The sequence below is a fragment of the Mirounga angustirostris genome, unplaced genomic scaffold, assembly GCF_029215605.1.
Source record: "Mirounga angustirostris isolate CCGP_5_RB_7025 unplaced genomic scaffold, mMirAng1.0.hap1 SCAF_13, whole genome shotgun sequence".
NCBI lineage: Eukaryota > Metazoa > Chordata > Mammalia > Carnivora > Phocidae > Mirounga > Mirounga angustirostris.
In genome coordinates, this window is record NW_026991721.1 from 38,903,964 (window position 1) to 38,921,129 (window position 17,166).

A 17,166-nucleotide genomic window follows, 5' to 3' on the forward strand; every position below is an offset into this window, starting at 1 on the left:
GCCCCCTGAGAGCAGGGCCTCACGGCCCAGCCTCTCCTGACGGTTCTTTGCAATCTGGCTTTAGACAAAAGAGTGATGGTCTTGATATTACTAACACCTCTGTTGGAGTTTAGAGAGTCTTTTCATGTTTGTCTCCCTTACTTTTCATCACAGTCGAGAGGTAGTTAGAGCAAGTTTCATTGCCCCCTCAGTTGGCTGAGTTCTCTTAAGGATTCTTCCTTTAAGCAAGGTAGTGTGTAACAGAGGAAAAGCCCCAGATGGGAAGTTGGGAGCTGGGTGCTGGTCCTGGTCCTCCACTGCCCTCCCTAACTCTGCCTTGTCCCCTTTCCCTACTGTATGTTCTCTATAGCACTTAGAGTCATTTGCCAGGGCATATGTTTTTTATGGTTTTTGGTCAATTGCCTGTTTGCCCCCCCTGCTCCCAACCCCGCTTGAATATAAGCTCCACGAAGGAAGAGAGTTCTGTAGCCCCTAGTACCTGGGACAGCACCCGGCATATAGAAAGTGGGCAATAATGTTGTGTTGAATATTGTGAATACCTGGCTCTGCTTATAAGTAGTCAAGTTATTTTCTTCAGTTTTGTCTTCTCTTTGGGGGAGTTGGATGGGATGGTGTCTAATGTCCTTGGTGGCATACAAAACTCTATGGTAAGAGCGATGCCTAGACCTCTTTTTTTTCAATGAACATCGAGCACTTGCTCTGGGCCAGGCCCTGTGCTAGGTGCTGGGAGGAATACAGAGAGAATAAGAAAGGATCATTGCTCTTCACCTCTTAGTGGGTGTGATGGTTAACTTTATGTGTCACCTTGACTGGGCCATGAAGTGCCCAGATATTTGGTAAACATTATTTTGGGTATTTCTGTGAGGGTGTTTTTGGGTGAGATGAACATTTATATCATGGACTGAGTACAGTTGGCCCTCCCTAATATGAGGGGGCCTCTTCCAATCAATTGAAGGCAGATCCTTCCCCGAGTAAGGGAATTCTCCTGCCTAATGGCCTTCTGGGACATTAGCTCTTCCTGCTTGACAGCCTTTGAGCTGAGACATTGGCTCTGCAGATTTTGGACTTGCCAGCTTCCATAATCATGTGAGCCAATTCCTTATACATCTCTCTCTCTATATCCTCTTAGTTCTGTTTCTCTGGAGAATGTTGACTAATACAGAGGGTGACATAAGACCTGTCATCAAATAATCTTGCATTTGGTGGCATAGAATAGTTGTTGGAACAGAGGTACCAGCCTCATGCCAGTGGCCCCTAAAGGAAGGGATGTTGGAACAGGAGGATGATGGGGTGCTTTAGGGAGGCAATGGCATTCGAGCCGGGCCCCGAAGGGGGAGGCGTTCTGTAGGCAGAAGGAGCAAAGCCCACCAGCATATGGGTCGACCAGCATTGCGGGCTGGAGCCCAGCATGACCCTAAAGCCTGGGGAGGGCGGGGAGTGAGGTATGCCCTTGACAAAGGAGCAGCCGTCCAGCATGGAGAGAACAGAGGGACTGTGTGGAAGGCCAAGGAGCTACTTAAACGCGGACCCAGTTTGGGAGAAGAAGCCGTCCCTCCCTGCTCTTGTGTGGGAAGCCCCAGCCCTGCGTGGTATAGAAAGTCCTGTAGCTGGTCTGGGGCCTCCTCAGGGTGCAGTCGGACTTGACTTCTATTACCAGTGCTCCCGATTTGACAGCTAATAGAGTCAGTGATGAAAAAATGGAGCAGCTGCGTGGAATGCCTGGCGTGTTGTGGGATTCTGATCTTTGCCATGTAGGCCAAGGATGAAGCTCACTCGGTCACTCAGCAGCCAGGCTCTTTGTGTCCCTGTGACTCTGAACAACCTCCAGAAGTCCTTGGGAATGTTCCCCGGGGAAGAGGCAGTGTGACCCAGTGAAAAGCAGTATGTCCTCGGCAGGGCACTGACTGGGCGCCCCAGCGCCTGGTGCCAGGCTGCCGGATTCCGTCCAGGCTCTGCCACTGACAGGAGCAGGAGCCCGAGCTGGAGGCCTAACCTCTCCTGTGCTTTAATTTCCCCACCTGTAATTTGAGGATTATAATCATGCCTACTCATGAGGTGTTTCTGTGGACTAAACGGGACAATCCAGGGAGAGTTTAGCATAAAAGAAGTGCCCCAGAATATTAGCTACGGTTACTAATATCATTGTAGCTTTGCAGCATACGAGCTGTGTGATCTTGAGCAAGTCATTCAACTTCTGTGGTCTGTTTCTTTATCTGTAAGAGGGGGTTCACGCCAATCATTCAGGGCTGATTAAAATAGATAACTTAATGGCAGTGCCTAAAGTAGAGTTTTATCCAGAGTCAGCTCTCCGTAGAAGTCTCCCCTATCCCTTACATTTTGTTCATTCTCGCTCCTTTTCAGTTGGTCAGCCCGTGTTTGGAAATTTTATTCCTGCATTAACTTCAAAAATTCCAAACCTTTTTATTGGAGATATTGGCCACGATACAACTTTGGAGACTAAGGAAATTTTACTAAGAAATAACGGGATATACAGTCAATCCCGATCTTCATTTAAATTGTTAACTGTATGAGTGGTCCTTTTTTTTTTTTTTAAGGATTTTATTTATTTATTTGAGAGAGAGAGCGAGAGAGCACAAGCAGGCTCCCTGCTGAGCAGGGAGCCCAACATGGGGCTCAATCCCAGGACCCTGGAATCATGACCTGAGCTGAAGGCAGACACTCAACTGACTGAGCCTCCCAGGCACCCCATGAGTGGTCTTGGATATTAAAGTTGATGTTTTATTTTAGAACACTGGTCAGACTAAATCTTCCAAGGATGCCAGTAAATTTGGATGGTACACCACTCATTTTGACAGTGAAGATTTTTAGACATCATCATTGAAGTGTAGATCAGGAATGTCTCAGAGACCATCTAACCCAGTCCTCTTATTTTATGGTTGAGAAGAGTAGACCCCTGGAGGAGAACGGACCTGCTCGAGATCACATAGCCTGAAAGAAACCAGGAGTAGAATCCAGGTCTTCTGAGTCTTAGGTTAAAGCTTGTTCTCGCTTCCCCACTGCTCTCTTCTCTTTCCCTAGCTTCCATTTGTTGGTCCTCTGTTGTGCCATATACAATGCTCAAATCTTATAAAAATCCAAAATTCCAAGATGGAGCCTTCAATGCGCTTCCACTTCTTTCGTTGTCCATAGAGACATTGACCCTAAGACATTGGTAGGTGGGCGTTGGCTGAGAAGATCTGACAAATTGGTAGACACTGTGAGTGGACACTGGAAATCCTTGATAAGGCTGTGGAGGTGAGCCGGGAGAATGGGAGTATTAGTAGCTAACATTTACTATGTTGCATACTTTCTGCAAAAGTGTCCTTACAATAACCCTACAAGTAGATGTTATTATTCCTGTTTTATAAATGTTGAGTAATTTGCTCAAGATTATGGAACCAATGAATGATAAAATTCAGTAGTTAATTTCATTTGTTTATTCTGGCAACAAATATTCATTGAGTACTAGCTTTGTGCTGGGCATTATTCTAGGGTGCAGGGATGAACAAAACCAGACAATCCCTGAAGTCATAGAACTCACTCTCTGGAGGGGAGGCAGACACCTAATGAGTGTACAAACTGAGAGGAGCGCCCCAAGATGAGGAACGTGGTTCTCCACGATTGTTGCACAGAGGAACCTGGTCTGGACCGAGGGCTCACAGAGTTGAAGAGGCAGTAGGAGTTGACTAGGTGAAGGGGGCTGGGGTCGTGGAGACAGCCAGGGACAGAGGGGAGTGGCGTAGCCACCCTGTGGAAGAGAGGCAGGGCACACTCATGCACACTCACAGCCTGGTGTGACTGCTTCCGCCCCCTGTGCCCTGAGCTCTCTCCCTTCCCGCTCTTGCGCTCCTCCTTCCGTGGGAAGATTAAGCTGGGGGATGCCAGTTCATTCTGCATTTGACCAGTCCTTGGTTGTTGTCATCACCTGTCCATGTGGCAAAACAAAGGATGAGTTACAGAAATCAGGTTCTTAGGCTTCACGGACTTAGAATTAATAACCTGAGAGTAACTGGTGTTTGTCAGCAGATGAAGTATAAATGTCACAAACTGCTAGCTAGAGAGGGGCTCACTTGTTACTTGCGTGTGCTCTAGGAGGCTTCCTAGCCTGGGATATGCTAGGGGACAGACTGAGGGGCTATATGGCCTTTTCTCTGCCTTGACCAGGGGTGTGCTTTTTATAACATCTACCTCTGTTTGCTGACTCCCTCTGATACCTTCAGTGACACTCTGTTCCCTTTTGGGACATTCTCTTAAGAAAGTGTGAATGTTCTTTATATTACACTCCATCTTCCTCTCACCTTCAGGACCCCTTTCCCTGGAACGGGGTAGAAATTCCCTTTCCCTAAAGAGCTTAGTTAGACATTGCTGGAGTGACTTCTTACCGCCTTTACCCCCATTCCAGACAGCCCTCCAATGGATGCTGAAGGAAGCTGGCCCCTTGAACATTCACCAGCCCCCCAGCCTCCTGACCTCCTCTGCCCCTGGCCAGGACTTTGCATGGAATTATCTTTCTCCTCGCTTACTTCCTCTTTTTTTTATTTTAAATAAAAGATTGTATTTATTTACTTGAGGGAGAGAGCAAGAGAGAGCATGCAGGTGGGTGGGGGAGGTGAGGGGCAGAAGGAGCGGCGGGGAGCAGACTCCTTGCCGAGCAGGGAGCTCATGGGGCTCAATCCCAGGACCCAGGATCAGGACCTGAGCCGAAGGCAGACACTTAACCGACTGAGCCACCCAGGCGCTCCACTTCCTCTTTATTTATATTTGACTATTTGATAAGATGTTTGCAAAAGGTCTCAGAAGAGTTAAATCATGTAGTAATGAAATAATACCTCATGATTCCCATTGACGGGGACCGCAGATCTGGCTATTTCTTTTAAGGGCACCACCACCTTCCCACCAACCTTGAAATCCTGAAATCTCAGAGTGGTGTTCATCTCCTCCTGTTCCCTTTCTCTGACATCTGATGGGGTGCCAAGCCTTGCAAATTCTTAACTTGTTTTCCCCCTGGGACTTCAACCTTAGGTTCAGCCCCAATCCGTCTTAGGCTTGTGTAATTGTAGTGACTTTCTTCTTTCCCTTTCGCTTACTACTGCTGTGCCTTTGGATAAGTGCCTAGTGCCTTGTGCGTCAAATGGGGCTGGGAAGAGTGATACACGGGATGCCATATAGAGAATGCGTAGACCAGTACATAGTACACAGTAGGTGCAACACAAGTGTTAGCTACGAATATTCGTATTACTGGTCCCTCCACCTTTGCCAGATGCTCCATTCCCAAACACTCCTCTGACCAGGCCCCACCCCTGCTCCCTGTCTGCAGTCTCCCCATGGTCTAGTTAGCAGCATTTCCTAAAGTGAGCATGTGAGATGAATTGCCAGGGTGTGGGAAGAACAAAGTATGATTTCTTTTATGTATTTTTATTTCATTCTTTTAAATTTTCTCCTTTGAGTATATTTTACACCGTATATTTTTAAATAAGGATATACTTATAATTGATATATGTATATAATGTAAGTGTATATTTTAATAAATAGATGAACGTATATGTACATGTGTATACAGGTGTATATGTGTGTATACATATATACGGTATGTCAAAAAATATTTTACTAACAGGGGAGTACAAGCCAGCAAGTTTGGACTGGTCTGGAAGGTGGGATCCAGACCCTGAGCCTGGCATTTCCCTGTGGTGACCCCAGCCCGCAGTCCTGACTCTCCTTGCAGTCCCTCTTCCTCGTGTCCCTCACTCTCTCTCCACCTGCCCCACCTTGTGCCATTTGGTTCTGTCATTGTTCGTCCCCTCTCCCCACTCCTAGAATATTCTCCCTCATTCTCCCATTTTCTTTTCCTGTCTAGAAGTTCACTTTCAATGTCACTTGTTCCATCAAGCCTGCCAGGACAATTCTGGCCTGAAATCCTCCAAGTTCTTTAGGCATTCTTTGTCAGTGCTCACACTTACTTGGCCCCTGTTGTGTTCTGTGTTGTGTTGGGATCTTTTGCCGCCTATACTTAACGTCTTGGCTCCATAGTGATTTTATGTCAATTTGCACATGGGCATGCCTTGAAATGATATTTTATTTGCTGACTTTATTTTGTGCTGTTGGTCCTTTTTCTCATTTATCTGAAGACACATACCTATACTTTTTGGATGACATTAAGGTATGTATCTTTTGTCAGAGTAATATATAATTCTTGACTATAAGGAAAAAATTCATTTGTTATATTCGTGCTCTGAATCTCCTTGGATTTGAAAGCATCCTTCTGCTTGAGACATATTTTTGTCTACAGTGCATTAGTGAACACTTTTTGTATGTGGATTCATTGTTTTCTTTTTACTCCAGGTGACCTAAAATCATCATCCTTGTGTTAAATGTCTTTATTTCAGCACTTATAGTCCTGAGTTGTGCAAGGCATCCTGGGAAGAGCGGGTATGCAGAGCCTACCCATTTGATCTGAACTTTCCCCCTCCTCAAACACTGTAAGAATTGACAGCAGCTGGGCAGTCAGTGGAGCTACCAGTGGTCTTGGAGTCAGAAAACACAGGTTTTAATCTTGATTCTACCACCTGCTGATTGTTTGGTCTTGACCAAGTCATTTAACCTCATCTGTGAAATAAGTTTAGTAATCTCTACTATGTAGAACTATTTTGAGGATTAATTGAGATAGTGGCTCGGAACGTGCTGGGCACCTAGGAAGTGGTCATTAAGTGTCTGTTTAAAAGGAAAAATAAGAATCTCCTTTGTCTTCTGTGAGCCTTCTGATGCAGGGTCTGTTCTGGGGAGAAACAGATAGCTTCAGAGAATGCACCTACCCGACTGAGCAAACTTGAGCTGGAGAGTGAAGGCTGGACATCCAGTCAGCCTGCTTTTTGAGCTTGTCTCTAATAGAATGTCTGTGGCCTCCTCAGGGAACATGCGAATTAATTAGTTAATCTCTGTAAAGTGCTTTGAAGGTGAAAAGTGCTATGTAAGTAGCATGGTTGGATTGCTGTTGGAGATGCAATAATGGCGGCACCATATCCTGGCAGTCTTGCTCGCTTTGGGCATCAATAATCAATAGGAGAGAAGATTCTAAGATGTCTTACTTGATAAGGAAGGATTCATTGTGGGATTTGTGATAACATAGTTCTTTGATAGTCTTGCAGATAGCATCTTGCCAGTTCTTTCCAGCAGAAGAATGTAGGGTAAGTTAAGAAGTAACAGTCTCATCCTCTAGCTTCTTCGGACTCTCCTTTCTAGGGTAGTCTGGTTATATATCCTACCGAGCTCGAGTAGAGGGACAATTTGCTGGTTTTGGATGCTTTGTGGGTCCTGGGCACATGGACTTTTTTGTGGGTCCTACAGAAGTGAGGGAAGAGTGTTGAGTGTTGAGTGTTGCTTATCATTGATGCAGACCCTGTGTGAATAACCAACACAGAATGGTACCATGGGCTAGAAGAAGGAGATGTGGCTTAGCCGTGTGACCCTGGGCTGGTCACTTCCCTGAACCTTAACTTTTCACCTGTTAAATGGGAACATAGTAGTTGATGAGTATAGTAATAAAGGTGGCCCACAGGAGGGTGCGTTTGATCCTTTCTGTGAGGGATTCAGGGGTCAGAAAAGGTTTCACAGAGCTCTACTACAGGTAGAGCCGTAGTTTATCAAACGACTAATGTAAGGAAGGGGCATCCACGGCAACAGGAACAGCACATGTGAGGCCACGAAATAGCACATCTGAGTGGACCCACTCCCAGTTCCTGTCGCATACTTGATACCCCAGGGGCTACACAGACTTTCTTCCCTCTATGAGGAAGCTCAGAACTTCTTGTGGACTCCTTGGTATTTCCGTGGTGTCTGTGAGCAGATTGATTCTCTGAACTGCATCCCTTCAGTATGCCGACATTTCCCCCATGAGTCTGTGGTTGTATTGTAGCTGACGCTGCAAACCGTATGTTGAATATGGGGCCAGATGAAGCTTTGATACTAAACACAGTAGTATCATAGTAGTAGGTTTGTCTAGTATTTAATATGCATTGCTTGGTGTTTTGTCTCTTAAGCGAAGTTTTTCTTTGTTAAAATAAACATGTATAAAGAATTTATACAGCGCACATGGTTATGCATATTTATTGCAGAGAATCTGTTAATAATCTATGCCTCATCGGATTTTGCATTTCTGTTGAAATAACAAATGTGGCACTTGGTACAACTGAACGAGTTTGGTGAATTTTTTCTTATCTGAGAGAAGAAAGGCATTTCTCTTTTTTCAAACTCCCATTTTCTTCAATCATCTTCTGCACTGGCCAGCTTCCCAGGTGGTGCGTCTGGGGGACTGAGGCTTTCCTGGCTGTAAATGATTTTGTCTTTTTTCCCTTCTCTCACTCCCTTCCTTCCAGCTCACATAGACACTTGCCTTGGGACTATGAGAATTGCTTCTTTGGGTAAGAGCATAGAGTCTGAAGGTCCTCTTACGTGGAGAGAAAACACATGAAACTGGCCATTAATTGTGCTAGGAGGAAGGTGCTAAGAGATTGTGGCATGGGGCAAGGCAGGAGCCTCGGGGACTTCAAGGTGGCTGACGGCCTGAGAACAGACGTCTGGGCAAAGCTCAGGGAGGGGTGGGGAGGCCATAAGGTGTGGTCAGAGAGTTCCCTGTCACCTTGTCCCTGTCTGTTAAAATACAGGCGCACAGGCTTTGGAATCTGCCTCCGCTGGAATCCAGCTCTGGCGCTCACTGTTGTTTGATCTTGGTCATGCCATTTCTCCCCTCCGAACCTCAGGCCCCATGTCTGTGAAAGTGTGAATGGTTGTGCTCTCCCTACAGGAAGAAAGGATGGCTCCTGGTACGTGGTAGCTGATACTAAAATAAATGTTCACGCTTCCTCTTATAATTCATTGCCTGCCCATGAGAGCAGAGCTGTGGAATGTAACCTTAATTCAACTAATGTTTGTTTTTAGAAACTGGCAAGGTGTTTACCTGGGGCCGAGCAGACTATGGTCAACTAGGGAGGAAGTTGGAGTCTCGTGAAGACTGGAAACTACAAAATCAGGATCCATCACACCCCTGCTCAGGACCTCCGAAGAGCATGCCTTCCTTTCTGCCTTGCTTAACAGGAGCAGTTGAGGTAGGAAGTGACTTTCCATAGAAGTGATGCATCTCTTTTCCTTGTCTTGCTTTGAAGCGTTGACTGCGGGCCTACTGTGTGCTCCTAGTGGAGAACATTGTGGTGGGTTCCATGCAGGACCCTGAAGGGGTCCTTGCCTCAAGTTGCTTGGGGTTCAATATGGTAGAAAAGGAAGATACCCGGATAACTGTACTGCAAGGCAGACTGGGTGTAGCTCCTTTAGAGAGTTTGCAAGTACGCCGGGTCTGCTTCAAAGAGTGAGAGATGGATTCAGGCTCTGGGGATTGGGTTAGGCCGGTGTCATGGAGGACATGGCTTTGAGCTGTGCCTTGGAGGATGGGACGGACTTGAGCAAGCAGCTGTAAGAGAGAAGAGGACTTTCAGGTAGGCACAATAGCTGGAACAGGGTTACGGGGGTAGGAAAGTGAAGAAAGTATTTGGGGATCCATGGTAGTTCAGTTTGGCTAGAGCATGGGGTGTCTGTGGGGGCGAATATGAGGTAGTATCAGAAAGACAGGTTGGAACCTGATCAAGGGGGCCTTTATACTGAGCTAAGTATTCTGCACTTCTGTTTGTATTTCCCAGCGTGGAAAATATTGTAGTTCAGTTCCTTATTCAAGCCCCTTTAATTCCCTGAAATGTCTTGAATTTCTACATTTAAGGCAGGAGTCTTAATTTCTCCAGGGTGTGTGTTTCTGTTACTAAATTTTACTTTACTGCTGTCCTTAAAAAAAAAAGAAAAGGCAAGGTTTTTTTGAGAAGAATGAGGAAGGCCACATAGGAAATGTGCCTCTGAACCCAAGTTGGCTTAATGAAGGAATTCAGTCTTCATTCAGAGTCTGTCAGAAAAATTAATAAGCTAGCGAGACTTCTGTAATTAGCATCAGACTAATTACAACCCTCTTCATACCTAGAGGGCTTCCCTTCCCCTGGGGCCTGCCTGGCCTTCTCCTTCCGGGTATGTAGGACGGTTCTCAATTTCTGCTTCACATCCCAGACCTGCTCCTCCTGGGCCTTTCCTTAGTGCTGGGGTTTAAGTCTGTCTGTCTTTCTCGCTCTCTTTTTATTTAATTGAAAAGACACTCATTAAACAAAACCACAAAGGCAATTTAGACATGGTAATAATAATGATAATAATAATAATAATAATACCATCTCTAATCTTAACCACCCTCACAACTGCATTCCTTTTTTCATATACACATGTACCTCCTTTACAAATTTGTAGTGATAGCATTGATGATGTTTTGTATTCAGTCTTCATTTATTTGATCACAAATGCTTTGCTTTATTTCTTCCTGATCTCTAAGGTCATTTCAAATGGGCCATATAACATATGAGTCAAAGGTTCTGGGATTTTCCAAACCGTTCTTTGAATGTTGGACATTTATCTCATTTCCTCTTTTTTGTCACTATGGTGGACTCTGCAGTGAATACCCTTTTGAACTGTTTCTTTAAGATACAGTCTTGGGGATGAAATTGCAGGGGCAAAGGCCATGAACATCTTTATGACTTTGGCTGTATTTCTCTAGATTCTGTTTGAAAGGAGTTGACTCCCCCAGCAGCGAATGAGGGAATGCACTATTTTATATTTTAGCTCATATTGTCTGCTTAGCCAGGGAAGGTGCTGAGAGCTTGGTACCGAGTGCTTTAGACCCTTTGCTCTTCTTTGTCTTTCTCAGAAAATTTAAGACTTTGTGGTTCAGTAGAATAGCAGAGGCCCAGAGGCTTCATGGATTTTTCAGTCTCTGGTTTCATTGGCAGGATGAGGACCATAATGCCTACCGCAGAGTGTCATCAATGAGGACTACACATCGGGTTCTTGGCATGCGGCAGGCACTCAGGAACTGTTGGGCCCTTTCTCGTCTTTGCCTTTTAACACCATGTGGTGACCATCATGTGTATAGTACTGTGACAGATATGGCCAGTGCACACATATAGCCTAAGAGGCTGACATTGAGGTGACTTGTTTAGCTTCTTGGTGGGGCTATCTGAGGAGTTGGCTTGAGCCCTGAGCCTTGGGGCAGCTTCATATTAGTGTTCCCTCCATCTCTGCTCCAATCTCTGGGGTGCTGGTGTGTGTGCTTGCCAGTCTCCCTGCAGGTTCAGACCTCAGGCTGTCTCCTTTTGGTAAATTTGGTCTGGGAGTTACCCCGCTGTCGATGTTCAGGTCTGACCTGTCAGGCATCTATTTTCCTGAGGCCCAGAGCCAGGCCAGTGGGCAGCTCTAAGCTGCTAGGAGTGGATTCGCCTTGGAAAAGATAAAAAGCCCTACTAAACTAGGTGTTGCCCTGGGAGGGGCTTGGCCAGGGGGGTCCAGGGACACCTGGGGAGCAGGAACAGCCTTGAACTAAGCTAATGGTTCCTGACCTTCAAGGAATTGAGTGTGGCCCATAGCTGACCAGTTGCCTTCTTATATGTCCAAGGGATAAGCAGAGTGAGGAGCAAGATGTCTGGGATCCGGAGTGACAGCCACACAGAAGGGAGAAGCACAGGTGGTATAACCATCCCTTTTTGTGAACAAAAGAAAGCAAATAAACACACCGTGACTTGGCGGTATATCATACTAAAAACTTTACGTGTGTTATTTCATCTTCACAATAAAACTGGGTGTAAGTGTTATAATCACTGCTTTTATGAGTAAGGAGACTCAGGCTCAGGATGGGTGAGTCACTGCCCCAGATCACACAGTAGGCAAACAGTGGGGCTGGGACTTGAACTTGAAATATTTGAAGCTCACATACTTTTCCTTATAGATGAAGTAAGGTTGCATCTGTCCTTTTGCATATGTATCCTCACTTGGATAAAAGTTCTGGGAGTTTGGGCTGCAGAGTCTCTGATCTCCTGAGAGTCTCAATTCTTTCTTCTGAGCCATGTCTCATTACCAGCCTGAGAAAGACTTTGAGACTGTAGCCCTGGCAGGCCTTTCTTTAATATTCTTACTGTGGTGAAGACCGTGTGTTTCATGCTCTATCAGCTTGGCCTTAGATACTCGGCCCCTCTAGCCACTCTTGGAAAATTCCAGGGGTAGCAGAGTAATGGGGATTAATCCCCCCTTGTACATATCTGGACAGAGTGTGTGTGAACCACAACTTCCCTGGCCCCAGGTGAGGATGCCACTTGCATAATTCCCCTGGAACCTTGGCTCTAAACTCTGCCCAAAGGTGGAAGCATGCACTTCACAGTGGGGCAGAAGTGCTTGTGCTCACTTAGTGAGTATGTTGGGGCTCCCCAGGATTCTGAAGCAGCTAGGGCGGGGCACCCAGTATGTGCAGGGGACCATCAGAAGACCAGCTCGACCGAAGGCAAACAGCTTCTGAGGGGATGAGGATTGGGAGTGGAGACCTGGCTTCTAGCTTTGCTTCTGCCTGGATTGAGTGAATTTGGGCAAGCCCCTTTTCTCCTGTACCCTTAGTTCCCCCAGATGTAGGTGGGGGATGTTAGACCAGGTGTTTCTTGATGTTTCTTACAGGTCTAAGAGACCCTTCCATATCTGATTCTTATTTTATGGAAATGATCACTACCTAAGGTTATAATGATTCCTGGCCCTGGAGTCCCTCAGGGTCATAGTCAAGATCACTTGACCCCTAGCTGCTGGCTCAACTATGGTAGACCTGGGCATTTTAACTAATCCAGAGGTTCCAGGCTTCAGTACCACTCGAGCCTTGCTCTGCCTCTTTGCCTTGGCTCTGTTCTCTGCCCTTGTTCCTTGTCCCCAAGGGCCTTCTGTTCCAGTTTAGGTCACTGGGATTTAGTGTGATGCTACTGCCTGGTCCCCCCAGGACTTGCAGTTCAGCTTTGATTGCTGTCCCGGTGGCTGTGACCTTATTGTCGGGGCAGGCTGACCTCCGTGACAGTACTTCCTGGGTTCCCCACCTGCCGCCCCTGCTGTGGGCTCTGTGTGTGCTCTTCCACCTTTCCTGCTTTCCTGAGTTTACCTCCTCCTTGGCTTTGGGATCTTGCCTATTCCGTAGTCAACCCAGTAAATATTGGTTGACACCTGACACGTGCCTGTATTGACCACACAGTGGGGGTGGAGTGTGTGTGTGGATACAAAGGTAAAGAATTCATGTCTGGTCCTCAAAGAATTCCAGGTTTGTAGATAAATCCTTACTGGACAGAGTGAACGTGCTACGAGAGGTGTGTATGAAAGGCCAAGGGAACAGGGAAGATAGAGTGATTTACGCTGAAGACACCCATGCATGAACAGAAATGTTTGAACTGGGTTCTTAAAAACGAGGAGGAGTGTGGCAAAGGGAGAAGGACATTCCAGCAGAGGGGACAACATGAACGGAAGCTGTGAGTCTAGATCTGCTCTAGCTCCTGGGCCGCTCGGGATGCCTGCCCGTTCCAGGGGGCCAGCCTCGTTTTGCCGTCTCGCTGCCTGTCCGGCCTGTCACGTCCCTGCCATCCATCCTTCTGATAGGATTACTGTCTGAAGGAAAATAACTTCCATGTCCCTTCTCTCATTTGTGCCCAGCATGATGCTGTGAAATAGGCCAGACTGGGAATGATTATCCTCCTTTTACAGTTGAGGAAACTGAGGCCCGGAGAGGCTAGCTAGGAATTAGGAGAAGGCCCAAGACAAACAGGCTGATTCCCAGGGTTTCTGAGGGCCTTGCTCTGGGCTCCCTCTGCAGCCATGGGCCTGAGTCATGTTCCTGGTTTAAAGTCTTCCCACGTTTGGTTGAGGAGCGCCGAATCCCAGTCAGGGAGCTCAGTGCACATATGCACGCGTATGCACACACACACACACACACACACAAACATGCAGCCCTTGGAGCAGGAGCAGGAAACGTGGAATAAACAAGAGTTGAACAAAGGATTGGGTACTTGTTAAGCCCCGAAGCCATCAACCCTGACTTTGCTGCAGGACTGAAAGTGTTTGTTAGAGGACCTACCTGTGCACTGGGTCTGGGTGAGATCTGTCAGAATGAGTGGGAAAGAAGCTATTTTTAGTCTGCAGAGTCACTCACTCGGCTGTGCTAGCTGAGGTTTGAGCCAGTCCCCTACGCTTTCCACAGGGTTATTTCAGAAGGAGAAATACCACTCGAATGCTGTGTAAAACCCATTAACGAACCTGGAAGTTTCCAGGGCGTCTTTGTGCTGCAGCTCCCTCGGAAGGCTGCCCTTCCTGAATGACCTTCCTCCTTTTCTATATTTAATGCATTTCTAATTTTAAGTTTGTGTCAACACTGTGGGACTTCAGTGCCCTAAATAACACAGAAATCCACCACCAGCAACCAGCTGAGTCCGGAGGTCTCTGACAGAATTGAACACAACCCGAAAAAGCATCCCCAAGTAGCTCTCTGGTAAGTAATCTCTAGCGTCATTGCTGTTCTTAGAGGAGCATGCGGTCTCTGAGCCCGTGCAGCTCCCCGCGGCCCAGACCTTCCAGGTGCAGCAGGCTTTAGAGGCCTCCCCAAATAGGGGAGCAGTGTTCACGCAAAGACGGTTTCGTTGGGAGGAGAGAATAACCGGCACATCTGCGTGCAGCTGCTGACCTGACAGGAGGAGGCACACAAACGCGGACTGGATTTGTCCATGGGAACACTCAGAAGAGAGAAGCGAGCCCCCCGTCAGGGCCGTCTTGTTTGAAAGGGATGGTGAAAGATAGGACACAGCAAGCACTTCTTTACTATCTGCTGTTCTCGTATTTATTTATATTTACCAGCTCTTCGCACGAAAATACCGGATCTAGGAGCGCAAGGGCCTTGTCTCTCTCCTTCAAAGCTGTGTTCCCAGGGCCTAGAATAGCTCCCAGCACCTCGTGGGTGCTCAGTGGATGTTTGCTGACTGAATAAATGAAAACAGAATGAAAGAAAGGGTTTCAGAGTTGCAGGACCCTCTTCAGGGCCTCTGCACTCGCCCTCTACGGTCTGCGCTTCCCAGGCCCCGGGCCAGGGCAGGAAGAGGCATTTGCATGTTTTCAGGCATTTGGGCCTCATGTGTCCTGCGGGGCCAGAGAACAGAGTGTCTGACCCCGTAATATACTCGAACAACCCAGAAGTTTCTTACAGAATCTGTTGAGGATGAGGCTTATCGTCCTTTAGGGCTTCACAATTTACCAAGTGCTGCCACGCATGTGCATCTTCGGTTGTCCATCTTTCATCCAGCAGATGCTTACGTATGCCTGTCTGTCCGGGCACTACATCAGGCGAATGGGGGAAGCAGGGAAGGGTGGAAGAGTTCCCATCCTAGGAGCTTGTAGGCTAGTGGCAGGGCTAAGATCAGTTCATTACAGGACAAGCTGAATGTGACAAAGGCTGTAAGAGAGAGTCTGACAATGATCCCATTCCCTCCTCCTGTCCTTGGGGACCTTTTCTTTCTTGCATTTTCAGCCCCTCTGGTTCTGTTGGATCCTGCAGGGTTGGGGTGGGGGGTGGTTGGGGTGGGAGGTGGTGACTGGAAAGGCTTCCTAAATTGGAAGCTTTGACATTAAATTATTTCTCGAGGGAGCTAATGCAAAATAACAGGGGAATCTTGGCAAGAACTTGCATTAGGAAGAAAGCAGAGAAGAGCAGCCAGATAGAGACTGTATATCTACAAGAGAGGGAGAAAGCAAGCCAGGAACTGCAGTGTTCTCAGAATCGAAGGAAATTTCAACAAGGAGGTCAGGGAGGTCGGAGGCTGAGAAAAGACGGCTGGGAGGTTGTGATGACACCTCTGAGAGGCTCGAGCTGGGACATAGGGAAGGAGGGGATGGTGAGAAATGCAGGCTGCAGGTGTGAACAACCCTGCCAGAGATTCAGTGGCCAAAGGAGGATGAGAGAACAAGTTCAGCAGCTGGGAGGAGAGCTCCATTCGAGTTAGTTTTGTGAGCAGCATGGGGAACCTGGAGTGCGTGAGAAAGCCCAAGGAAAGGATGAGCGATAGAGTGAGTGAGAGAGCGAGTGAGTGAGCGAGCACGAGTTGTGAGCAAAGATGCAGGAGGCAGGGGGCATAGCTGGAGCAAGGCCCCCCGGGGAGATGAGAGACACTTGGAATCTCTATGAATGGATGAGTTCTTAAAAGATGCAAGTACACTTTCTCTTAGCACAGCAGTTAGGAAAAAAAGGGACATGTGAAGATGGAATTTTTGAGGTGGAGAAGAGAAATGCTTTCATTGAAGTGTGTATATCTTTTGTCGTTGTGTTATATCTTAGTTTTATTTATTTATTCAATAAATGTTCACTGCATCCCAGTGCGGGCCGTGCACAGCGCAAGGTGCCAAGAATTCACAGAACAAAGACAAAGTTGCTGCCCAGTAGCTGTCACACGGTATTTATTAATGCTACAATAATTATTAATATGTCCATCTCTAAATCAAGCATTGAGTTCTTTGAGCACAGACACTGTCGTATTTATCTATGTGTAATGAGGGCCCAGCTTAGTCCACAGCAAGGAATTGGTGCGAGTGTGCCGAGAGCCCCTGATGGGTGGCTTCAGTCATCCTGGTTAGATTGAAAGCCAGATTGTCTGCTGGCGGGATGAGGTTAATGAGGGGGTCTCCGGGCAGGGATGAGTTGGCTTTACTCTGTAGTGAATCCATCCAGCACAGTCTGATAACTGCCTGCAAATGGCAGAAGAAAGACACCATTATTGGCTCTGACCCCTGAGTGGTGGGCAGGGCAGTGGTGGCTGCCCTCGTTCTAGGGGCGAAGGAGCAGGAGTTCTGAGAGAAAGCTGTCGCCAGCTCCAGATTCTGCAGCACTTGGTGACATGGTGCCGGGGCTGGAACCCAGCGCTCAGCGTCCTCATTCTCACTGCCAGCCGTCTACACCAACAGCTTCCTCTCGGGACAGTTTTCACGCCAGTGTGGCCCTGGGCTCTGGCTTTGGCTCTGGTTCTCACTAGGTGGTAGTTGGGCCTGATGGAGACCCAGTGGGCCCTCTCCAGACTCGAAGTCTGGGTCAGTGTCTTTTGAGCACAGCAGGAAGAAGAGGATAGCCTCAGCAAGGACTGGGACAGTGAGGCTAACCCATGACTGTGGGAAACCATAGTGCTTGCTGGAGGGGGAGGTCTGAGGGGCAGTCTTGAATGTGGAGTGAGCCCTGGGTTGGAATTTCTGCCCTGTCACCCACAATCC

General features: G+C 47.3%; 1 protein-coding gene across 3 annotated transcripts in view; it reads left to right on the forward strand.

The window, feature by feature from the left end:
- The window catches only part of SERGEF (secretion regulating guanine nucleotide exchange factor), a 225,796-nt gene that overhangs the window by 40,147 nt on the left and 168,483 nt on the right, over nt 1–17,166 (forward strand). For 2 of the 3 annotated variants that reach the window (XM_064576781.1, XM_064576783.1), the window contains exon 9: nt 8,932–9,098. In XM_064576781.1, the coding sequence (XP_064432851.1) occupies nt 8,932–9,098 (167 nt within the window). Of the gene's footprint in view, nt 1–8,931; nt 9,099–10,862; nt 11,471–17,166 lie in introns of those variants that run through there. The other variant, XM_064576782.1, reaches the window with a different exon arrangement.